Source organism: Eriocheir sinensis, chromosome 24, assembly GCF_024679095.1.
Source record: "Eriocheir sinensis breed Jianghai 21 chromosome 24, ASM2467909v1, whole genome shotgun sequence".
NCBI lineage: Eukaryota > Metazoa > Arthropoda > Malacostraca > Decapoda > Varunidae > Eriocheir > Eriocheir sinensis.
In genome coordinates this window covers 967,692-992,648 of record NC_066532.1, presented here as the reverse complement: position 1 = coordinate 992,648, position 24,957 = coordinate 967,692, and the positions used below count along the sequence as shown (strand labels likewise).

General features: G+C 39.7%; 2 protein-coding genes across 2 annotated transcripts in view; both read right to left on the bottom strand.

Annotated features, from left to right (window-relative positions):
- LOC127002684 (glutaminyl-peptide cyclotransferase-like) overlaps positions 1-8,523 on the bottom strand; it is a 29,806-nt gene extending 21,283 nt beyond the window's left edge. Inside the window, exon 1 of the mRNA XM_050868742.1 lies at positions 8,347-8,523. Coding sequence (XP_050724699.1) covers positions 8,347-8,502 — 156 coding nt within the window. The 5' untranslated portion in view covers positions 8,503-8,523. The remainder of the gene's footprint in view (positions 1-8,346) is intronic.
- Positions 8,524-11,545: 3,022 nt separating this feature from the next.
- LOC127002678 (adenosylhomocysteinase-like) lies at positions 11,546-20,542 on the bottom strand. The gene is made up of 6 exons (XM_050868736.1): positions 20,407-20,542; positions 17,032-17,204; positions 14,625-14,795; positions 13,694-13,882; positions 12,941-13,156; positions 11,546-12,196 (listed from the first exon to the last, which is right to left on the bottom strand). Exons 1-6 carry the CDS (start codon positions 20,429-20,431, stop codon positions 11,669-11,671), a joined length of 1,302 nt encoding a protein of 433 aa, XP_050724693.1. The 5' UTR covers positions 20,432-20,542; the 3' UTR covers positions 11,546-11,668.
- Between the last annotated feature and the right edge of the window lie 4,415 nt (positions 20,543-24,957).

Sequence of the window (24,957 nt, the reverse complement as noted above, 5' to 3'; positions counted from 1 at the left end):
TAAAGAAAATGAGAGCCCATGTTCACACCCACATTCTTTTCTCTCTCTCTCTCTCTCTCAGGATTCCTTTCCATCCCTCTTCCATCTTCTTCATACCCTCCTACTTCCTCTCTCTCTCTCTCTCTCTCTCTCTCTCTCTGCATTCCTTTCCTTCCCTCTTCCATCTTCCTCCTTCATACTCTCCTCCTTCCTCTCCTTATCTTACCCCCCCCCCCTCTCTCTCTCTCTCTCTCCTTTCCTCCCACGCCGGGCACATAATTAAACAAGGGGAGACTTTTGCTTTGCCGCCGGAGAAGCTAATATGCCGGGGCTAATATTCTTTTCTCCTGTCTAGCTTATTAGCGTGTGGAATTGCAACGCCCCCACCTCTCTCTCTCTCTCTCTCTCTCTCAATGCTTCTTTTTCTTTTTAATTTTCCCTCATTTCTCAGATTTCTTTTCTATTTTAACTCATCTCCTTGTTCCTTCTCGTCAATTCTTTATTTTTATTTTTTTTACTCTCTCTCTCTCTCTCTCTCTGTTTATCTATTTGTCGATGTATTAAAACTATCGATCTGCTTCTATATACAGTGACCTATTTTTGTCTTTATCTGTTTAGTTGTTATTTATAACTCTCTCTCTCTCTCTCTCTCTCTCTCTCTGATCATTCAAGGCTTAAAAGTAATTTATTCATTTATTTATTGCTTCTGTGGTGTCAAGTGATGGTGTGAGAGAGAGAGAGAGAGAGAGAGAGAGAGAGAGAGAGAGAGAGAGAGAGAGAAGACTATTACTTCGTCACACACACACACACGGATGGAAAAGTTCATAATTTGCGTCAAAACTAAGGCAATTTCAGCTTTTAGAGAGAGAGAGAGAGAGAGAGAGAGAGAGAGAGAGAGAGAGAGAGAGAGGAAACGGAACTGGAAGGATAAGTATAGCTAAGTCAGGAAAGAGGAGGAGGAGGAGGAAGATAGGGGTCCGGAAAAGCGATAAAAGACGGAAAAGGATAAAGGAAGGATGAGATGAAGACAAAAAAAAGGAAAGAAGAAAAGAAGATGAAGTTAGAAGAAGAGGAGGAAGAAAAAGAAGAAGAGGAAGAAAAAGAAGAAGAGGAAGAAAAAGAAGAAGAGGAAGAAAAAGATGAAGAAGAGGAAGGTCGTACATATAAACAAGTCATTAACCCACTGACTGACTAACTGACTGACTGACTGACTGAGTGACTGACTAAACGAATGACCCCGTTGAATTAGTGACTGACAAACTGAATTACTAACTGAATGAATGAATTACTGACTGACTGACTAAATTACTTTATGGATAACTGACCAACTGATCGACTAACTGAGTGACTGACTAAACGAATGACCCCGTTGAACTAGTGACTGACAAGCTGAATTACTAACTGAATGAATGAATTACTGACTGACTGACTAAATTACTTTATGGCTAACTGACCAACTGAGTGACTGACAGACTAAATTACTGACTGGCTGACTGACTGACTAACTGCATTACTGACTGAATTACTGATTTACCAACAATTACCGACTAACTGAATGACCATGTGAATTACGGACAAAAAATAAGCAGCAAATAAATATATAAAGAAAGAAGGAAAGTAAGTAAATAATTATATGGTGGACTTAATTTCCCACGAGAATTTTTCCATTAAATTACTAAACTTCTGCATTCCTCCTCCTCCTCCTCCTCCTCTTTCACTTTCCCGCCTCCATAACTTTTTCTTTCCTTCTAATTACTGGAGAGAGAGAGAGAGAGAGAGAGAGAGAGAGAGAGAGAGAGAGAGAGAGAGAGAGAGAGAGAGATGAATAGAAGAGTTGATGAGGAAGGCGTGGGTGAAGAAATGAGGGGGAGAGAGGAGAGAATGAATGAGGGAAGAAAATAAGGGAAAAAAAGAATTGGGCGGGGGCGGCAGATGAAAAGGAAAAGCGAAGAGAGAGAGAGAGAGAGAGAGAGAGAGAGAGAGAGAGAGAGAGAGAGAGCGCATAATTAGTTACGTAAGATCCCATTGACACATTTCCACGGAGTGACAAAACTGTTATGTTGGCACCAATGGGCTTGACGATGATGTGGCAACACTGGTATCATGTGGCAGCGTCTCTAACCTATCTATATTATTACTGAATAGCTCCCCATTCACCAACTTGATCGTAAACTTAATATTATAACCTTATATAAATACTGGGTGTTTTAGCAAAGGATGTGTATTTCTTAATAACTTCGACGATGCATTTTTAATTAAACCAAGACTACACGAATATCATACATTTTAACACCTTCACTGTAAAATTTCTAAGCTACACTACATACGTTATTACAGACATGCAGGGGTGGCTTGCTCTTTTTTTTTATATCAGAGGAAGCAGTCAGGGTCAAATAAAAAAGACAAAAAAAGCCCGCAAAACTGGCTGAGAATTCCATGTGATTATACATAAACATACATAACGAGTTCCAGTCATAGGAAGGTGGATATACAGTGTGTTCCAGAGTTTACTAGAAAAAAAGGATGAGAGAATGAAGATGCTGGTTACCTCTTGCATAAGGGATGTGGATAGTTAAGAGGTGAGCTAGAGTAGAAAGTCTTGTACAGCGGGGCCGAAGAAGTAGATGCATGCAGTTAGCAAGTTTAGAAGAGCAGCAGTCAGCATGTAAATAGTTAAATTTACGCAGAAATACGCAGTTGAAGGGGCTCATCGTAACCCACTGACAGCCAGCAAGTCTATAAGTAAATAGCCATAAATTGAGATTGATAAATATATAAAACGATACATGAATAAATAACGCAATATGATCTGAATGACGGCAAAATGACAAAAACTAAAGTGAGCACGTCCTTGTAGCTTCACACACACACACACACACACACACACACACACAACTTCCTTCCTGTCGGCCATCACGACACACACACACATTACCACTGTCTTTATCATCATTTTCCTTTTCTCCTCCCTTCTTTCCTCGTCATCCTCTTTCATTCCTTCTCTATCCCTCCCTCCTAATTTCTTCACCCAAGCTCTCTCCGAAGGCCCATTCCGCCCCCTGTCTACACACACACACACACAAAAGCTCATTCAGGGATGGTCGGTACAGTCAGGAGATCGCGAGTAAAGCGTGTGATCAGAACATGGAGAATTACACACACACATACTGGATAGCCTTCACCCCGCACCCTCTCTGCTCTTCACGATCTTACTCTTACGGGTTTGAGTCAGTTTACCACAAGGATACGTATGGATAGGCTGTGAGGAGACTAGAGTAGGTCTATAGGACAATCCCTTATCCTCGCTTATCTCGCGTTAGGGTGCATACAATAGCTTATTCAGCCTCTAATGTTTTCCTACTGTACACGGGACAATACAATACGTTCACAACTGTTATATTTTCCATGGCTGAGCGACTGGCTATCCGGCCCCGGCTGTTTAAAGAGGCATTGTTATAACGTTTAATAGAACATCCCACACGACTATACACATATTATTATTTGGTGGGTGTTTAAACTTCTGTATGATTCAGGGCTGTGTCGAAGTTGAGTTATAACATTCCTCTAAATGATTCTGTATTTGTATGGCAGTGGTGTATGAAGGGCGTGAGGATTTCTTAATAATCAATAGGAGGCATAATGTAAAAAAGTTTGGGAACCACTGTCTTAAACGATGCATGAAGCGTATATCCCATTTTTTTTCTCCCTCCTACTCTTGCACTCTTGCCCCCAGACTTAAGCAATACGAGTTGCCTTCCTTTCCTTCCCTGTGATAAACGATGCATGAAACGTATATCCCAAGTTATGTATGCCCCACCAGACCAGTCCCTCCTCCCCTTCCTTCCTTTCCCGTCTCTTTTTCTTTCTCCTCCTCCTCCTCCTCCTCTTCTATACCTCCCCCTCCTCCTCTCAGTTTGTGGATGCTGTGGGGGTTCCCGTTGCGTCAGTGGCCTCCCAAAAGGACATTGCTGGTGCTCTCACTGTTTAAAGCGACGACTAAACTGAACTGAAGAAAGTGCATCAGTTCATTAGCTAATACAATACTAGAGAAGATTGAGAGGAAAAATAGGAGCATCATAGTCATCATTAGATATCCGTCGATTTTCTTTTCATTATGAAGCTTCGTAAACGTCCGATGACCGTCCTTATACGCCAAGTTCTTCCTCCTTACCACACAGAGCGGGTTAAGTCCTCAAGGTTTCCAACAAGACATCAACGCACAGCAAAGAGAGGAGTGGGTTAGAGGATAAACAGTTGGGGAACAAGAAAAACAGTAGGGATGTACAGTGGTATGGCGTAGGTTCATTGATGGTTCTGATATACTTAATATATAGTTGTTTATCAGGCACCTTAATTTTGTGGTTCGTATTCGTAAACGCACAGGGTTCCCATTACGGGTATTTTCCAAGGCCACAGTGAAGATTAACCGGGTTTTCATGGGTGTGTTTTCCCTTTCAAGATACAGAAGTCGTGTAAAACTATCACTACGATCACAAAACAGTCAATGAAAACCCCAGCAACTCCTACGAGAGGCTTTATAAACACGTGAACTGAGGCGCCGATACGTCAAAGATAGAGTAAGCTTATACCTCGGTGTGCTGGGGGAGTTTGTTAGATTTATTTGTGTTTAATAAGGTTCCTACGCACAGCAACCCCCTACCGATGAAGTGGGAGAAGCCATCGCGCAAGGCCAGGGAAGGAGTGAGTTCTGATGCCACAACGAAGCGAGTCAAGGAGGTTAAGGTGTTCAAGGGCATGGGAGTGAATGTTAAGGGTTCAAATGGAGCATCGCGTGTCTTTGGGGGGTCAAGCATATCCCCACCCCGAGGTTATATTATTTCCCCGTATTTATTTCCCTCCATGGCCATAATTATACAATGTGGACGTCTTTTCTTTCCTGACAAAATACCCCTATGGTTATTTCCCCAGTGTCAAATTCCCCTGTAGCTGTTCCCTCCCCTGTGATTGTATTTATTTCCCTGTTCTTTTTTCTATGATCATAATTATTACCCTGAGGACATCTTTTCTTCCCGACAGATTCCCCCATGGTTATTATTCCCCCGGGGTCAAATTCCCCTGTGATTACCCACCACCTCCATTATCATATCCCCGGTGGACATTCTCCTAAAGATTCCCCAGTGGACATCCCCCCTGACATTCCCCAGTGGACATATTGGCAATATTGACACACACACCCATGGTCTTATTAAATTCCCTGGTGAACATCCCATCGTCAAACATCTCATATAACTACAATCCCCTGTGAATAGTGTCCCCCCATATTCATATTTCCTGTGGACATTAATCGTTAACACACTCCCCCCTATAGAAAGCTGGATAACTATAAAAAAAATACTCGTAATAATAATAAGAAATACGAAAAAAACGGATTGATGATGATAATAATGATGATAAATGGAAAATAGGAAAAAATGTGTACTGAAGATGAAAAAAAGATAAAAATGCAGTTATAGCCTGTAGGAGAGAGAGAGAGAGAGAGAGAGAGAGAGAGAGAGAGAGAGAGAGAGAGACGGACATGCAAGCTCGTCAACACATTTCCGAGTTTTTGCACATTGGTCATCACGGTAAACAGGAAGCTATTACGAGCACAATAATCTTGAGAATGATAAATGCATCACTGGACAAAAGAACTCTTGCACATTGGATTTAGAACACTTCCTGAGTACGAGTCAAGTATAAAGAAGGGAGGAAGTGACAGGAAATAGGTTTAAAATTAATGCTTCCTGAATGCCGAAGAAACAAAATGAGGTTTGTAAATGAGTAGAAAAAAAATGGATAACTGATAAATTGATGTAGTAGTAGTAGTAGTAGTCTAGTATTAAGAGGTAGTAGTAGTAGTAGTCTAGTATTAAGAGGTAGTAGTAGTAGTAGTAGTAGTAGTAGTAGTAGTAGTAGTAGTAGTATATATAAATAGTAGTAGTAGTAGTAGTAGTAGAATAAATGAAGCAACAGTTGTAGTAGTAGTGATGGTAGTAACAGAGAGAGAGAGAGAGAGAATTACATAACATTCTCACTAACTCGACACCTTACTTCACACAAACCGACAGACCAAGACAGACAGACACGATTCCGAAGCTATACCGTGAATCTAATTATACCTAAAGCCACCCTTGTTACACTATGAACGTCTTGCTTACGTAGTTTCAACGTTTCCTGTTACTCGTGCGCCTGGCAGCAACACACCCACGCCTAAACACCGGAAAACATGTCGTACCGTAGTAAACATTTCCTTATAAACATATGGACGCTTGATTATTTGCTCCATAGCCTTCAGTAATAACGTCAGTGTATCAGATGAAGAGATAAATAAATGCAAAACACCCGCACACTCACCAAGACATGATTAGGAACAACACATGACTTGATCAAGAGTGTGGGCTTTCCCTGCTTATCATGCATTGCTGCACACACACACACACACACACACACTGCTAAAATAGAAGGGTAGTCATTGTGAAACACCCCAACAAACACAGGAGGCACAGAGAAAGAGAAAATATCTAAAGGGAAAAACAAACTAACTAGTCCAGCTGGCGGGAAATTGTTTAAAAGAAAGTAATAGAGGGAATAGGCAACAGAGCACCACAAAATGAACACTGAAAAATGACTGAAGAATGTAGACGAGGAACCTAACTCGATCAGCAAGAAAGGCAAAAAAGGAAGGTAAATACCCGGGAAGAGATAAAGTAAACGAGGAAATACACGATACACCACGACATTGAAGAACAGTGAGGAGCGCATTAATATCCAGATCCAGAGTATATCGTACAAGGTTATTCGAACTTATAATTGAAAATATTAACATTTCTATTACTTTGATTTTTACATTCACCACAAAAAAAATTAAAACACAGAGCAAGAAAGTGTAAATAAAAAGTAATAAAGTTAGCTTCAACCCCCTACTACATATTATAACTTTTTTTTGAAGTACAACATTACCATCATCCTTTATAGGCCTTCACACAAACGCAAAAAGAATGGTATAATTACTAAGTGAGACAGGCAAAAAAAAAAAAGAGAAGACAAACCAGAGAACAAATGAGGAAGGTAAGATTTAATATCCTCGAAGCATGCCAACCTACGCACGTGAAGAGAGAGAGAGAGAGAGAGAGAGAGAGAGAGAGAGAGAGAGAGAGAGAGAGAACAGCACCACAAACAACAAAAGAGGAGAGAAACTCGACCTAACCGTAATGATCTATTCTCTCCAACACCTTAGCACCCACACTGAATAGAACCAGAAATAAGAGTCCCGTGCCTACAGAATACCTACATAAATGCCACACGAGTCACAGATAACTACATAAAAGGAATAAGAGAAGCCACATGCCACGTAACCATAACCAATTTGACCAGCAGTACAGCTAAGAAATAGGGAGTCCACGCCTACAAAATACCTACATAAATGCCACACGAGTCACAGATAACTACATAAAAGGAATAAGAGAAGCCACATGCCACGTAACCATACCAAATTTTTTTGAGCAGCAGTAAAAAAAAAAAGGGAGTCACGCAAACAAACTAGCTACATAAATGCCACACGAGTCACAGATAAATACATAAAAGGAATAAGAGAAGCCACATGCCACAATATTGAGAGGATGTAACCATAACCAATTTAACCAGCAGTACAGCTAAAAAATAGGGAGTTCACGCCTACAAAACACCTAGCTACATAAATGCCACACGAGTCACAGATAAATACATAAAAGAAATAAGAGAAGCCACATGCCACACTATTGAGAGGACGCAACCATAACCAATTTGACCAGCAGTACAGCTAAAAAATAGGGAGTCCACGCCTACAAAACACCTTACAACATCCAAAACGAGGAACAGACAGGTGACAACAGGGGATAGAACCCACAATAATGAGAGGGAAAGGAAACTAGACAGGTAATTAAGGGAGCCAACAGGTAAAAGCAAAGCCATAATATTGAAAGAAGGAAAGGAAATAAGACAGGTAAAGGAGCCAACAGGTAACAGAAAAGCCATAATATTGAGAGAAAAAGGAAAAAAGCAGGTAAGGCGCCAACAGGTAACAGAAAATCCATAATATTGAAAGAAAGGGGGAAAGGTAGACTAGCCAACAGGTAAGAGCTAATGAAAGGGAGAGTCAAACAGGTAACAGCAAAAGCCCGTGACATTGGAAGAGAAAGGTAGAGTAGCCAACAGGTAAGAGCCACAATATTGAAAGGGAGAGTCAAACAGGTAACAGAAAGAACGGGAGAAAGGTAAAGAGAGTAGCCAACAGGTAAGATCGAGCCACAATATTGAAAGAGAGAGTGAAAAGGAAGAGAAAGGTGAAGAGAAACCAACAGATTCCAGCCACAAGCAGCCATCCCTTACCCTTGCTTTGTACCACACGGCTCTGCTCCTCTTGTCCTCAGTGCCCTGGCCCCCTGTAAAGTCCAGCAGGGTCGTGAAGGTGTAAAGCAGGGCCACACACACCCACCTAGGCGCCATGGTAGCGGCTGTCTGCACACGAGTGGCCACAACACGCATCTACGCCAAGCTTTTCATGCCTCACCTGCCTCCATTCACCGCTGCCAGACCCCCAACCCCACGTTATCGTTCTTTATTTTACATCTTACAAGCCCTCATTCACCTCTGTTAGACCCTCCAGCCCATCCTGTCGTTCTCAGCCTCCTGTTGTTTTTTCTGTTGTTCTTCTCCTCTTCCTCCTTCTTCATTATTAGTTTGATCTACCTCAAGCTTTTCATTCTCCTTTCACCTCTGCCAGACGTACACTTCAGTCCATCCTATCGTAATCAGCCTCAGTGGAAGGTATAGCTAGGGTACAAGTCTTAAAGTATAGCAGTAATAGTCATAGTAGTAGTAGTAGTAGTAGTAGTAGTAGTATCACACATATATACCATTACGAAACCTTCTCCTTTGTTAATGTTTACTTGCAACAATAAACTATCAATCAATCAAAATATATATATAAAGTGCAAGGTGAAGTCTAAATAAATTACTATGACGGTTTCTAGCCCATATTATCGCATACATGGCATCTAATTAAGTTATTATATCCATATGAGTATAGAGAGGGTAAATCAACGTTCAAATCGAGGCTCTATGTAGTATTAAACCTTACTGTCCTACTCAACATGTTATGTACACTACCAACCAACAAATCCTACTTATAATGCACTATGCTTGTATTATCCTTTTTTTTTCTTGGCGCATACTTGCAATCATTCCTCGTATTGTCATCTGCATACTATCTCACACCACTCACATCCCAGATTATCACGTTTTCTGATAACTACTGTAGCATGTCTGGGAAAGCTGTCCATCTCCTTCCCTTCCTTTCTTTCTCTTCCCATGGTTATCTCTCGGCGCATACTTGAAATCATTCCTCGTGTTGTCATCTGCATACTATCTCACACTACTCACATCCCAGATTATCACGCTTTCTGATAACTGTACTGTAGCATGTCTGGAAAAGCTGTCCATCGATCTCCTTTCCTTCTTTCTCTCTCTTCCCATGGTTATCTCTAGGCATCCTTTCCTACTTTTAATATTGCTATCTCTCGCCATCGTTTCCTTCTTAAATAATAAGCTAAATTACTAACCAATCAACCAACTGACTGACAAACTAGCAAACTAACCCTTCAACTATCTAACTAATGAACTAATGGACTAACTAACTTATACACCAACCAACTTACTACTGGGCAACCCAACTAAGTAAATGAATAAACAGCCAACAAGCACACAATCCCAAACACAATGATGCAACACATTAAAACACGTAGGCCCACCATACAGTACACAACCTCTGCTAACATGCGTTATTCAGCCGTCACCACCATCACTTGACATGCCTCGACTATAGACACCAACATGACAAGGCTACCAGGAGACTATATGCTCGCTACACACACGGCTCATGTGCCAGCTTCAAGGACAGGGATAAGCTGAATCATTGTCCTCCTTCCTTGTTGAACTATATGCTTTTAGAGGCCCAGAATTATGCTACTGTAAGGCTTTCGGCTCTTACAACAACTGTTTCTGAAGGCTACAAGGAGAATAGTCTGATTCTCATGAGTGTTGCTTCACCCCCATGGTGCAGAAGCCTTGACATACTATCACCAGGCTCATCATGCTACCCATGGAAATACTAACACAATCTCTACAAAGCCTTAGCAAGCGTCTCACTCTCCTCAGGTACAGCTTCAAGGAGAGAGGATAAGTTGCATCCTCTCTAGCTTCCTTTCTTGTATCATATAGTCTTACATGGTTCCATAGTCAGGGTTATGCCTTTAAAGAGCTAGACATGAAAGGCATCTCAAGTTAGGTTAGACTAATTTACAAGGAAAGATGAATAAGCTGAATAAACTACCTCAAGCTTCCTTCGTTGATGTACTATATGCTTTTGAATAGGTCCATAGTCAGGGTTATATGAATGCAATGATGTAAGAAAAATGCTAATTCTAATACAAAAAATTCATGATATACATTTCAGGATATACTTCACATTAACCTGAATGACTAAGTAGCTTAATGGCCTTATTATACACCAAAATAATTATGTTTGATCTTGAAATTTACACCATATTAATGTCAATGATTTACTGGTATATATTTTTGTTTAGCCCTTGCTCTCTCTCTTTTCTCATTAAAACAATATATATTAAAATCTAACATTGTCAACTAACTTTCCTGCTTCACTTCTGTATCAAAGAATCAATTTTCAGTGCATTATGCCCAAAAACTCTGTAGTTTGTAAAAATGAGAGTCAGGTAATCCATTTACGAACTGCTTAATGTGTAAGTTAATGCTTGTTTCAGATATTTCTTACTTTAAATCAGTCAACTCAAGGCCCCCCCCCTCAAAAAATAAATAAATAAATAAATAAATAAATAAATAAATACAAAAAATAAATAAAAAAATAAAAAAATAAATAAATAATAATATAATGTATAAATATATGTAAAATAAAAAAAAAGGTCTGCTGGCACACGAGTTTTAAACAGTGTCCCTTTAGTGTATGCTTCCCACTGGTGATACAAGAAACTGGCAGGTAGATTTTTCTCTCCCAGTTAAAGTTTTGTAGCCTTCAGTTTTATAAAGGTTGTGTACCCTATTTTTTTTATATTTCACAAGTAACGTCTTTCCATAAGTTCTTTGGTGGACATTCTCCTCTTAGTTTCATATAACATCTTCCTTATCTTTTCATCTTAATAAAGGTTATGTCCACTATATAAGGTTGTGTATGACTTCATGAGTAATATCGATTTCCAGAAGATCTGTGGTAAATGTATTTTTCTTTGATAGTTTTATAAAATGTTTTTTTCTTTACCTTCTTATCTATAAAGGTTATGTCAATTCTATTCTATCATTTTCATTTTATGAGTAATATCTACTTCCACAAGCTCTTTAGTAGTAGAAATAATTTCTGTTTTATAGGTCTTTTCTTTACCTTCTTATCTATAAAGGTTATGTCAATATTCTATTAACTTTTGTTTCACGAGTAATATCTACTTTCCACAATGTTTGATTTTCTCTCAAAGCTCAGGATGAAGTAACAAACATAAAGTGTAGAAGTCATTATTTATTAACCATTTAACAAGACAGTGTCGAGATACGTTTACTGGTCGTGTACCTTAAACATAAGATAGAAAACAGAATAACTTATATCTGGATGGTGTGTGAGGGAGACTTAGTACCTGTAGTGGTCTGGCTTGTATGGGCCGGCAGCGGGAAGACTCAAATATTCGGACTGAACGGGGGTGAGTTTGGTGAGCTTGACGCCCAGGTGTTCCAGGTGAAGGAAGGCCACCTCCTCGTCAAGCTTCTTGGGCAGGAAGTGGACGCCAAGAGGGTACTGTCCGGGCTTGGTCCACAGCTCGATCTGTGCCAAGACCTGGTTGGTAAAGGAGTTGGACATGACAAAGGAGGGGTGGCCCATGGCACAGCCCAGGTTCACCAGCCGGCCCTCCGCCAGCAGGATGACGTGGTTGCCAGACTTGAGGAGGTAGCGGTCCACCTGAGGCTTGATGTTCACCTTCTCCACACAGTTCTCGTCCAGCCACTTGACATCAATCTCAATGTCGAAGTGACCGATGTTGCAGACGATGGAGTCATCCCGCATGGCGCTGAAGTGTTCGCCGGTGATGATGTCGCGGCAGCCGGTGGTGGTGACAAAGATGGAGGCGCCCTGCTTGATGGCATCCTCCATGGTGGTGACCTGAGGGGGGCAGACAGGTGTTAGGACTGGTGGAACATAGTCGGGCCATAAACAATTGAATTTAAGCTTTCTGAAACACAAAGTTGAGGGGAACTGAAGTGAAGAAAATACAAAGCAGATTCAGGTAAAAAAACAAATGAATTTAAGGTTTATGAAACACAGTGTTGATTGGAGTTGAGATAAGTTCTAAAAAAATTATGACAGGCTTTAAAAGTAGATCAATGCTGAAAACATCTAAGCTTTTTATATCACAAAGTCCATAGGAATTAAAGAGAAATACTCAAAAGCTATTAGCAGTGACAATACTAAGTATATTAAGGCAAAAAAATGAATCACAGCTTTCCAAATCAAAGTTTATAAGAATTGAAGGAAAGTTAAGAAAACTGAATGATTCAAGCATTAATGGTAGTTTTCTTTAATAATCATCCTGATTCTTCCCTCCTCTTCGTATTAATAGTGTTTCTTCTTGATAGATATTAGGATATGGAGCCATAGCCAGGGTTCCTTTAGAGATATGCTCATTTACAGGCATGCTCTCAACACCTTGATGAAAAATGTACCAACAAAGCCAATATTATCAATGAATTTTGTCATACCTTTAAAAATATTATGATTAAAGAAAGAAATAATAAAGCACAACCATTTAAACTTGTCATGCTTTCAAAACTTTAATCATAAAACAACCCTTCAAACTTACCATGCTCTCACAACTTTGAAAAAACAACAAATTCAGTATTTTTTTACCTGGTATCCCTCACAGGCAGCCTGCAGGGCATTGATGGGGTCAATCTCTGTGATGAGCACCCGGGACCCAAAGGCGCGGAGGGACTGTGCTGAGCCCTTGCCCACGTCGCCGTAGCCGGCCACCACGCAGGTCTTGCCCGCCAGCATGATGTCTGTGGCACGCTTGATGCCGTCGGTCAGGGACTCGCGGCACCCGTACAGGTTGTCAAATTTGCTCTGGGGAAGACGGGAGATTTTTATCTTTTATTTATATCAATTTCTTTATTTTCAATTACTCATTTATTTAGTTCTTTTTGGTAAAGTTGTTTTCTTCTTTATACTTGATCTAATTTTTTTTCAAGATGCTACTCCTTACAATTTTTTTTTCAAGATGCTACTCCTTACATTAGATTTAGTTCATTTTTTTTCTAAACTGGAATAGTTCATAGCAGGTTTGGTTATGGTCTTCTCTAATATGACCATTTCCTATGCTACATTTGGAATCTTTTACATGTGGTAATTTCCTACATCAGGTAAATGATTTAAATCAGAATTTTCTAGATCAGATTTGCACAATTATTATGAGATGAGGGTTTTCAGTATCACATTTGCATAATTTCCTGCATCATTTAGGTAATATATTAATTTAGGTTGAGATAACTTCCAGTAACATGGAATTACTATATTGAACTTGCAAACCTCATCATCAGTGTTGCAGTCAGTCACACTCTAACGACAGGAGGAGGGTGGGAGGCAGTCACTCTCTCAACTCACCTTAGTGACAGAATCGTTGACGTTGAATGCCGGAACCTTGAGCTTGCCCTCACGCATCATCTTGTAGAGGTTGTGCACGCCGGTGGTGGTCTCCTCAGAGATGCCCTTGATGCCGGGCAGCAGGCTGGAGTATTTCTCGTGCACAAGGTTGGTCAGGTCACCACCATCGTCCAGGATCATGTTGAGGGGCTGAAGGGGAAGAATTATTATCATTATCATTATTAATATTAGGAGTAGAAGCAGTAGCAGTAGTTGTAGTAGTAACTGTTTTTGTTACTGCTGTTCTACTACTCTTCCTTTATCTCTTTCCTTTACTATTATTCCTTATATTAAATTATTACTATTATTATTATTGAAGTCCACGAAACGGCATCAAGGGAAAATGAAGAATTGATAAAGACACAAACTGAGTCCCCTCAATGAACAGACATGGATATGGAAAAAGAAGAATATAAGAAGAATAAAATGAACAAGGGGGTTATTATTAGTTATCATCGAGATCCATGAAAGGGCATAAAGGGAATAAAATGATATATAAACCAAAACAGAATGAAGAGAGAAACAAGGGGGTAAGGAGACAAAAACAAAGCCTAATGAGTTAACAGCCGGGTGTTGAGTCATGCTTTAAACTTATCCACGTTCGCTTCTTGGGTGATTATTGTCATGGGGTTTGTTCTTGGTTTTCCACAGTGAGTATCCCTACCTAATAAATAGTCATCTGTCAATGCTAAGTAGAATAACCGAACATAACTAGAATGTAAGTATTTTTTATGGTTGAACTTTATGCCAAACGTAAATGAGAGAGAGAGAGAGAGAGAGAGAGAGAGAGAGAGAGAGAGATAATATTGATAATAAAGAAATATTAAAAAATAAATAAATAAATAAATAAATAAAATAAAACAATCAATCAATCCAGGGCCATCGTTCCCACCTTGCCGTCGGGGAACATGATGGTCTGATCGATGCACCAGATGTACTCCTCGTCGGTCTCGCCCTTCCAGGCATAAACGGGAATGCCGGCCTTGGCGATGGCAGCGGCGGCGTGGTCCTGGGTGCTGAAGATGTTGCAGGACGACCACTGAACCTCGGCGCCAAGCTCAATCTGGTGAAAAATAAGAAAAAAATAAATAAATACATAGCTAATACAATCTAGTGGAAATATATATAGATAAGTGCATAATATATATAGATAAATACATATGGTGTGGGAGGGCATTTGCTGGAGGGAATCTGATCCTTCCATAAGGATGCGATTGACTCTGTACGAGTGAATGGTGAGTTGAGTGAGAGTTCTGGTGTTGGTGTGGGTGTGAGACGGGTGTGTAATGTCACCATGGTTTTTTAATGTGTACATGGACGGTTGTATGAGAGAAATGAAAGCCAAAGTGGGGTAGCAAGGTCCAAGGCTGACAGTGAGAGGTATGGAGGAGTCATTGGTGGCAGGCCTGTTAGCAGATGATACAGTATTGTTGGCAGAGAATGAGGGGACGCTGCAGAGAATAGTGGATGAGTTTGACAGAGCGTGTAGAAAGCTGAGAGTAAATGGTGGAAAGAGTAAGGTTATGGTATTTGAGAGGGCGAGAGAGCAGGTCATTGATTTTGCAAAGCCATACAAAGTTAGAGTAGAGGGTGCAACGAAGTGTAGGATAAGGTTAGGAGAGGAGAGAATGGAGGAGGTGACTGAGTTTAAATATTTAGGGAGTTTTATGGAAGTATGGAAGGTGAGGTGAGGGAAAGAGCAGTTAAGGGCAGACAGGTGGTGAGTGCTTTGGGAGATAGATAGTGAGGAGTTTGGGAGGAAGAAGTGTGAGCATGGAGGAAGAGAGGGGAATAAGGAACAGTATTATCCTGCCAACTCTGTCATATGCATCAGAGATATGTGCAGTGGAAATTAGTAATATAAGAGATGCATGTGGTGTGTCAGGATGGGATGGAGAAAGTAATGAAAGTGTGTATGAGAGGTTTGGTATGGGTGTGACAGTGAAAGGAGTGGACTGTGGAATGGGTGAAGCGTGGTGTGCTGAGATGGTTTGGACACATGATGTATGGTTTCCTCAAATTTCTGAACTTAAATATGAACACAAAACACAACACAAGAAATTTTTGAAGTCTTTGGTATTGGTTAGGAAGCTTGCTAACCCATCATGGCAAACTGTGGAAGTGTCCCTTAGTGATACAGCTACAGAAAAGGATTTCAAAGCTATCTCAGGATGAAGAAAAGCAATCAACAAATGTGCAAGTGCACTGGCATCACTACTAACTTCTCCTTCATATCTACTCCCTGTAGTCGTGTCACACACTCTCAAGGATTATTACACAAGGGACACAAACAACGGTATCATCAGTATTATGTAACCACCATGTATGACCTTTAAACTTATCTTGTATACATTATTCAATCACTTCAGTACCTCATTATCAGCAAGACTAAGCATACGCTACTTGACCTTCAAACAAAGCCTCATTTATAGCAATAAGAAGTTATATTTTTACCAACGGCATAAATAAAATAGGAAAGTAGCAACGAAGTGTACAAATTTAAGAATACCTATACTATTAACTAATATGGATACTAGATAATCAATGAAACGTTCCTTATACATTTCACTGCCACAAAATGAAGGGGAGAGATCACATTAATTAATTAAGTGTAGGAAATTGAAGGTTTTCCATCCAAAACAGACAAAGTTTCTGTACAGAGTAAAAGAATGCACAGTGTATGACAAGAGTACTACCAAGTTAATCACACCAGCATAAATAGCTTGATGGATCTTTACCTTTCCCAAATTTCCCCAGGTACCCACTTACTGACCAGCCTGAAAGGGAGGATGAACAGCTGGGTGAGCTGAACGTGGGGCGCCTGCCTGGATTGGGATTCGAACCCAGATCCGTGAATTCATAGCTTGATGTGTTAACCCCTGCAGTATGGAGGTGCTAGATTATACTAAAGAACATTTGCAAGTGTCAAGTTCATTAAGAATTCTGTAAGGTACCATCTACAAATAACATAATATGAACAAATGAATCCGGAATGATGAGGAAATAAAGCTGCCAGAACTATTTTTGCTTCTGTGCTGTAAGTCTTGGGGTTAATTAGATGGTCATAAAGACTGACATGGTAACCTCACCCCATTATACTCAGGTAATGTACACAGACCCACCCAAGAAGAAAGGAAAGAAGAGGAAAGAAGAAAACAGTGGGAGGAGAGGGAGAAAATAAAAACGGAAGAGAGGGACGGAAGGAAAAAAAGGAAATAAAACAACAGAGAAAAATTGATAAGAAGAAAATAGGTAAAAACAGAGAGGAGAGTGAATGAGCCCAAGAACAAGAAACTAACCAGAGTCTCGATGAGCACTGCGGTCTGGATGGTCATGTGCAGGCAGCCAGCGATGCGTGCTCCCTTCAGAGGCTTGGTGGTGCCGTACTTCTTGCGGAGACTCATCAGGCCAGGCATCTCCTTCTCGGCCATGACGATCTCCTTGCGACCGAAGTCAGCAAGGTTGATGTCGGCTGGAAGGGGAACGGTAACTTAGTAAGACATTTCTGGTGGTGGTCTGAGGTAATCTTTGGAAGCACAGGGGAATACATATGCTACTAAATATGGACTACCAACTAATAATTATGACCGAGATAAGACATTCATATATAGTATACTTCATGCATGCAAAAGAGTTCAATTATTTCATTCCATAATACTGATTTTTCATTCCTGTGGTCTGTCTGTCTGTCTGTGTCTGCCATTCATAAGTGGTGTGAGATGTATTAAATGATATCAGAGCAAATAGTTAGGCATTCTCTATTCATTTCTATTCTCCATGGAGGCAGAAGAGGTCAACCATTTCATTACATAATACTGAGATTTCATTCTTGTGGCCTGGCTATCTGTCTACCATATAATAATTAGCAAAACTTGGAGTAAATAACATCAGAGTAAATATAATAGCATCCCATCTTGTTAGTCTTCATAGATGCAACATATCCAAGTAATGCTATTTCAAGACAAACCAGATCATTACAGTATTGATCGATTAAAGTTATAAGGCGGTTTCCTTCATTATAATCTAGTGTGAGGTGGATTATATAGCACCATAGCAAATATTAAAGCATTCTCTCTTAATATTATAATCCTCCATGCATGTAACAGAGCCCAAGCATCATATTACAAGACAAAGCAAACCATGACATTATTGGTAAGATCATTTCCCATTTTAAACAAGTGTGAGATGGAGTAAGGGTCACCAAAGCAAATATTAAAGATTCTCATATTCATGTTAATCCTTCATGCATGTAACAAGGAGTCCAAATATCGTATTACATAACAAACCAATTTAGAAACGGCATTGATCTTATTCTACGTCACTACTGGTGTCTTTCTGCTCTTAAGGACAAGTGTAAATAGGAGTCCCTTGCATAGCCATTCTCCTTTGATGCTAAAAGAGGCTCAACATCGTATTATATAACCAATTAACTAACAGTATTGATCTTAACCTATCGGTCCGGGTGTCTGCCACTGACGTTGGTATCGATTCTTACACTATGTAGCTACGGGTGTCTGCCATTGACGTTGGTATCGATTCTTACACTATGTAGCTACGGGTGTCTTTCAATCATTGTGAACTAAAGGCGAAAATACACCCATAGCAGATATATATAAGAGCCTCCCCTAGCAGAACCATTCTCCTTGCACGGTAAAAGAAGCCCAACATCGCATTATATAACCAATTAACTAACGGTATTGATCTTAAACTATCGATACAGGTGTCTGCCATTGTGGACCAGAGTAAGGAGGAAGAAATACACCCATAGCCAGAAATACACGAGCCTCCCCTTGCACAGCCATTCTCCTTGCATGCAACAACCCCAAAGATTACATTATATAACCCAATTTAAAGACGTTGGTATCGATTCTTACACCATATAGCTACGGGTCTCTTTCTGTCATTGTGAGCTAGGGTAGAAAGAATGAAATACGCCCATAGCAGAAATATTTAAGTCTTCCCGTGTAATAAGCAAAAGCATTGTATTATACAACCCAATTTAATGACTTCAGTATTGATTTTTAGACAATATAGCCACGAGTATCTTTCTGTCATTGTGAACTAGAGTAAGGATGATGAAATACGCCCATAGCTAGAAATATCATAGCCTCCCCGTGCACAGCCATTCTCCATGCATGCAACAGGGAACCCAAGCATCATTACACAACAAACCAATTTATTAACGGTCTTCTGCCATTGATATCTAGAGAATGGAGTGTAAGAAGGAAATACGCCCAGAGCCAGAAATACCAAAGCCTCCCCGTGCACAGCCATTCTCCATGCATGCAACCCCAAGCAACATTTGAATGTCAGGACAAAAACAATGATTTTTACGCGGGACCACTTGAAGGTTATGACCTTCTCCTCCATTTCAAAGCCTCGCCGGTACTTTGATCATGATTGTCATCCTCTTAAGCTCCCTTGGAGACCCCCTCGAAGCTTTGTTGAGCCAGAAATAACTTGGTAACAGCGAAACACTTGACTTCATGCCCCCCACCACGTAGCCTCAATCTCTCCCTCTCCTCCTCCCTGACACAAGCCAGTTTGAATACTTATCACTACTACCGTTATCAAACACACTGCTATAGCTCAAGCCCGAATATTAGAACAAGCACTGTGAGTAACAGTCCATAACCTAGATATAGACAAAGGAAATAAAGGAGAATTAACACGACTCACTAATCACTAATATAATAATCTGTATTGTTATCCTCATTTAAGTGTGATATAGCGAGACCCTGAAGAGAATATCAAACACAGTAAGTCAGTCTGTATTACCCTGAGATAAACACGACAAAGACAGAAGAATAGAAAAAAAAAATTAAAGACAGTGTGGAAACAAGGCACTTCTAAGGCTTTACAAGTGTCAAAACTACCTGACCTATGCACAAACACACGTAGATAACTCAAATATTAACCATAGTATTAGATAATCAAGAGAGGGACAAGTTGACACCCCGGGTATGGCACTGACAGATGGCATAATACCCATAATTTAAATAAACCGTGGAAACAAAGCACTTCTAAGGTAATAAAAGTGTCAAATCTTTCTGGTCTATGCTCGAACACACAGATAAAATATATTCACCTCAGTGTAAAACCAGAGGGCCGACTGGACATCCTGGGCACTGACAGACCACAGAACATCCATAATTTAAATAAACCGTGGAAACAAGGCACTTCTAAGGTAATAAAAGTGCCAAATCTATCTTGTCTATGCTCGAACACGTACAGATAAAGATATTCACCCCAGAGTAAGACCACTGAGGGTCGACTGGTCACCCCGGCTATGACTCTGACAGACCACAAAACATCCATAATTTAAATAAACCATGGAAATAATGAACTTCTAGGATAATACACGTGTGAAAACTAACTTATATATGCTCGAACACACATAGATAACAAAGATATTCACCCGAGAGTAAGAACACAGAGGGCCGGCTGGACACCCTGGCTATGGCACTGACAGACCACAAACCATCCACAATTTAAATAAACACAAGAAATAAGGCACTTCTAAGGTAACACACAACCAACACACGTGTCAAATCTACCTGGTAACGCCCGAACATACATAAATAACAAAGATATTCACCCAAGAGTAAAAACACAGTGAGAGGGCCAACTCGACACTCCGGCCATGGCACTGACGGACACCACACATCACTAACCGATTTTGTAGGCTGGCTTGCTCATATTGGCTGTTTTTTGGCAGGCTGGAGCTCACTATCCTCTCCTCCTCACGGCTGGCACTGAACAAGGGAAGCTCCGAGCGTCGCCACTGCTTTTATCGGCTCGAGTCTGCAGGTTGCCAAGAGCACAAGAGTTGGCCATTAGTGTTTTTGTACCCGTGGCACTGTTCCTTCCCCCCTCAGTGGCACTCCCCTCAAGCTTGTTTTACTGTTTTTGTGTGTGTTTTAATGTGTTTTGAGCTTGTGTGGTTATGTGTGTGTCTTTTTGTTGGTCTGGGATGTCTTGGTTTCGGTTTGGTTGTAGGAAATTATGATATTTTGTCTATCACTGATTCGGGACGCACCTCACCGGCATATTTATCAAGCTTGTTATATTGTTTTTGTGTGTAATTTATTGTGTTTTGAGGCTGTGTGGTTATGTGTGTGTCTTTTTGTTAGTCTGGGGTGTCTTGGTTTCGGTTTAGTTGTAAGAAATTATGATATTTTGTCCATCACTGATTCGGGACGCACCTCATCGGCATTTTAATCAAGCTTGTTTTACTGCTTTTGAGTGTGTTTTAATGTGTTTTGAGCTTGTGTGGTTATGTGTGTGTCTCTTAGATAGTCTGGGATGTCTTGTACAGTCTTGGTTTCTGTTTAACTTCATCGGGAAGTCATGAAATATTGTCCATCACTGATTCGGGACGCACCTCATCGGCATTTTAATCAAGCTTGTTTTACTGCTTTTGAGTGTGTTTTAATGTGTTTTAAGCTTGTGTGGTTATGTGTGTGTCTCTTAGATAGTCTGGGATGTCTAGTACAGTCTTGGTTTCTGTTTAACTTCATCGGAAAATCATGAAAGATTGTCCAACACCGACTCGGGACGCACCTCATCGGCATTTTAATCATGCTTGTTTTACTGCTTTTGAGTGTGTTTTTATGTGTTTTAAGCTTGTGTGGTTATATGTGTGTCTTTCTACTAGTCTGGGATGTCTTGTATAGTCTGAATTTCTGTTTAACTTCATCAGAAAATCATGAAATATTGTCAAACACCGACTCGGGGCGCACCTCCTAGCACTCCTCTCAAGCTTGTTTTACTGCTTTTGCGAGTGTTTTTATGTGTTTTAAGCTTGTATGGTTATGTGCGTGTCTTTCTACTACTCTGAAATGTCCTATATTGTCTTGGTTTTGGTGTAACTACATCAGAAAATTATAAAATATTGCCCAACATCGATTCGGCTCGCACCTCCCTTCCAGTCTTTAGAAGCTTGTTTTACCGCGTTTTTTGCATTTTATTAAGCTTTAAGAATTTTACAGCAGGTGCCTATGTCTCTGTATTAGTCAAAGATCTTATATACTGTTTTATAGGCTTGTTTTACCGGGTTTTATAAAGATTAACGAGTTTATTAAAGCATGCGAACTTATAAGCACGTCTGTAATGGTCAAAGATCTCATACAGTCTGTTTTAGGCTTGTTTTACCGTATTTAATGAGGTTTTAAGAGCATGTTGGTTTGTGTGTGTCCTCGTATAGTTAATAAATAATTATTGGTATATTGTCTCGTTTTCGGTTTATCTTTATCGGGAATTCGAAAAAGTTTACACAACCTCCACTCCGCCAACACCTTACTGGCTAATACTCCTTTCAAGTTTTTTTTATTTTTTATACCATGTTGGCTTATGTGTGTCCTTGCACTAGCTAAAGAGTCCACACATTACCTCTATTTCGGTGTACTTTTAGCAGAACCTCGAAAATATATTATGCTACCTCCACATAAGCTAATGTATACCTAACTTGTATACCTCTGACACTTGTTTCGCCGTGTTATATAAGGTTTTAAGGGTTTGAGAACATATGGGGTAGTGTCTTACCCTTGTTACTAGTCAGACATCTTATATATTGCCTGTGTTTCGCTTTACTTTCATCGGAAAACATAATGCTATCTACACCAACCACACCTAACTTAATTGCACTTCTCTGACGCTCGTTGTATTGTGTTATATAAGGTTTTGAGGGTTTAAGATCGCATGGCTTTGTGTTTGATTCTTGCTACCAGCCGGACATCTCATCTATTACCTGTGTTTAACTATACTTTTATCGGAGAATCGGAAAACATAATCCTACCTCCACCAGCCACACCTAACTTGCACTCGTCTGACGCTTGTTTCACCGTGTTATATAAGGTTTTTAGGGTTTTAGATCGCATGGCTTTGTGTTTGATTCTTGCTACCAGCCGGACATCTCATCTATTACCTGTGTTTAACTATACTTTTATCGGAGAATCGGAAAACATAATCCTACCTCCACCAGCCACACGTAACTTGCACTCGTCTGACGCTTGTTTCACCGTGTTATATAAGGTTTAAAGGGCTCAAGAGAATGTGTCTTATTCCTGTTACTAGCCAAAAAGCTCATCTATTGCCTTACTTTCATCGGAACATCGGAAAACATAATCCTACCTCCACCAGCCACACCTAACTTGTACTTCTCTGACGCTTGTTTCACCGTGTTATATAAGGTTTTGAGGGCTTATGATCGCATGGGTTTGTGTCTTATTCCTGTTACTAGCCAGAAAATTCATCTATTGCCTGTGTTTCACTCTACTGTCATCGAAACACTGGAAAATTTTATCTAACCGCGGCAGCCGGCATGACATAATACCAGCAGCGTATGGCAACTGTTCTGGGGGCTTGCCATCTTCAGTTACTTTTACTTTCCTACTTTTACTTTTTATATATTTCCCATCTTGATATTTTTTTGTCTTCGTCGGCGTTTTTGAGAATTTGGAGCCGAGCACTTCCTACTTTTTTCTTACTTACTTACTCCTTTCTTACTTATTTACTTACTTCTTCCTTACTTTATCGATCGTGAACCGTTACCTTTCCACTTTTTCTTTTCCACTTTGATTATTTATTTTTATTTTGTCTTCGTCGGCGTTTTTGGGAATTTGGAGGTGAGCACTTTTTGTTTCTTTCTCACTTATTTACTTCTTCCTTATTCTATCGATCGTGAACCTTCTCCTCTCCACTTTTCCTTTCTTTATATTTTCCATCATGATATTTTTTTTTGCCTTCGTCGGCGTTTTTGAGAATTTGGAGGCGAGCACTTCTTGTTTCTTTCTCACTTATTTACTTCTTCCTTATTCTATCGATCGTGAACTTTCTCCTCTCCACTTTTCCTTTCTATATATTTTCCATCATGATATTTTTTTTTTGCCTTCGTCGGCGTTTTTGAGAATTTGGAGGCGAGCACTTCTTATTTCTTTCTTACTTATTTACCTACTTCTTCCTAATTTACTTCTTCCTTATATTATCGATCGTGAACCTTTACCTAATATTATTGATCCACCCAGTTCCTTTACGTGTTATATCAATCAAACGGTTTATCTACTAATTTATAAGATACTGAACTGCCATGAATTTATCTATTGCTGCATCTCACAAACACACAAATATAACAATGTATGCGTAGTCTACATACATACATATGATGCATAATAATATACGGACATTAATACAGCAATGAGTCATTTAATACAGTAATACAATAACTACATGTTTATTAAATTACTAAATATATAATGTATTTATCTATCTATCTATCTATCTATCTATCAATCAATTAACCTTGCAGTCTATCTATCTAGCTATCTTCTATCTTTAACTATATTTATCTATCTATATCAACCTATCTACCTGCCTGACAATTTATGTATCTATCTAACTACTTATATATCACAATCTATCTATCTGTCAAAAATATATATCGACCTACCAACCTAACGTATCTATCTATCTAACAATTAATCTATCTACTTATCTACCTACCTAACAATTTATCTATCTGCCTAACTACTTATATATCACTATCTATCTATCTATCTATCTATCTATCATTTACTATATCAACCTACCAACCTAACTATTTATCTATCTATCAACCAATCTATCTATTTTTCTATCTATGTAAGTCATCATACACGCATTTAATTAGTTTCACAGGAGTGGCCTAAGTCACGAATGGAAACTACTAATGACATAATAATAATAATAATAATAGTAATAATAATAATAATAATAATAATAATAATAATAATAATAATAATAATAATAATAATCTGTTGGCCTTGGGGGGGAGGGGGGGAGGGGGTGCAGATAAAAGATGACATTGTTCTTGATGAGTTCTCGCTTCTCAAGTACACCGGTCTTACGAAACGGAGGTGAGTTATGATTAAAAGATTCCAGTTCTGATTAGGAAACTTCCAATCCTTTAACGGGGTATGATTTTTTTTTTTAGTGTGTGTGTGTGTGTGTGTGTGTGTGTGTTACTGGCATGTGTATAAGTGTGAGTCTGTGTCTGTTAGCCTCTCTCTCTCTCTCTCTCTCTCTCTCTCTCTCTCTCTCTCTCTCTCTCTCTCTCTCTCTCTCTCTCTCTCTCTCAGCATTTTTTTCCTTCCCTCTTTCTCCTTTTCGTCTCCTTCCCTTTCTCCCTTCTTCATTTTCTTACATCTTCCTTATCAACCCTTCTTCATTCATCTCTCTCTCTCTCTCTC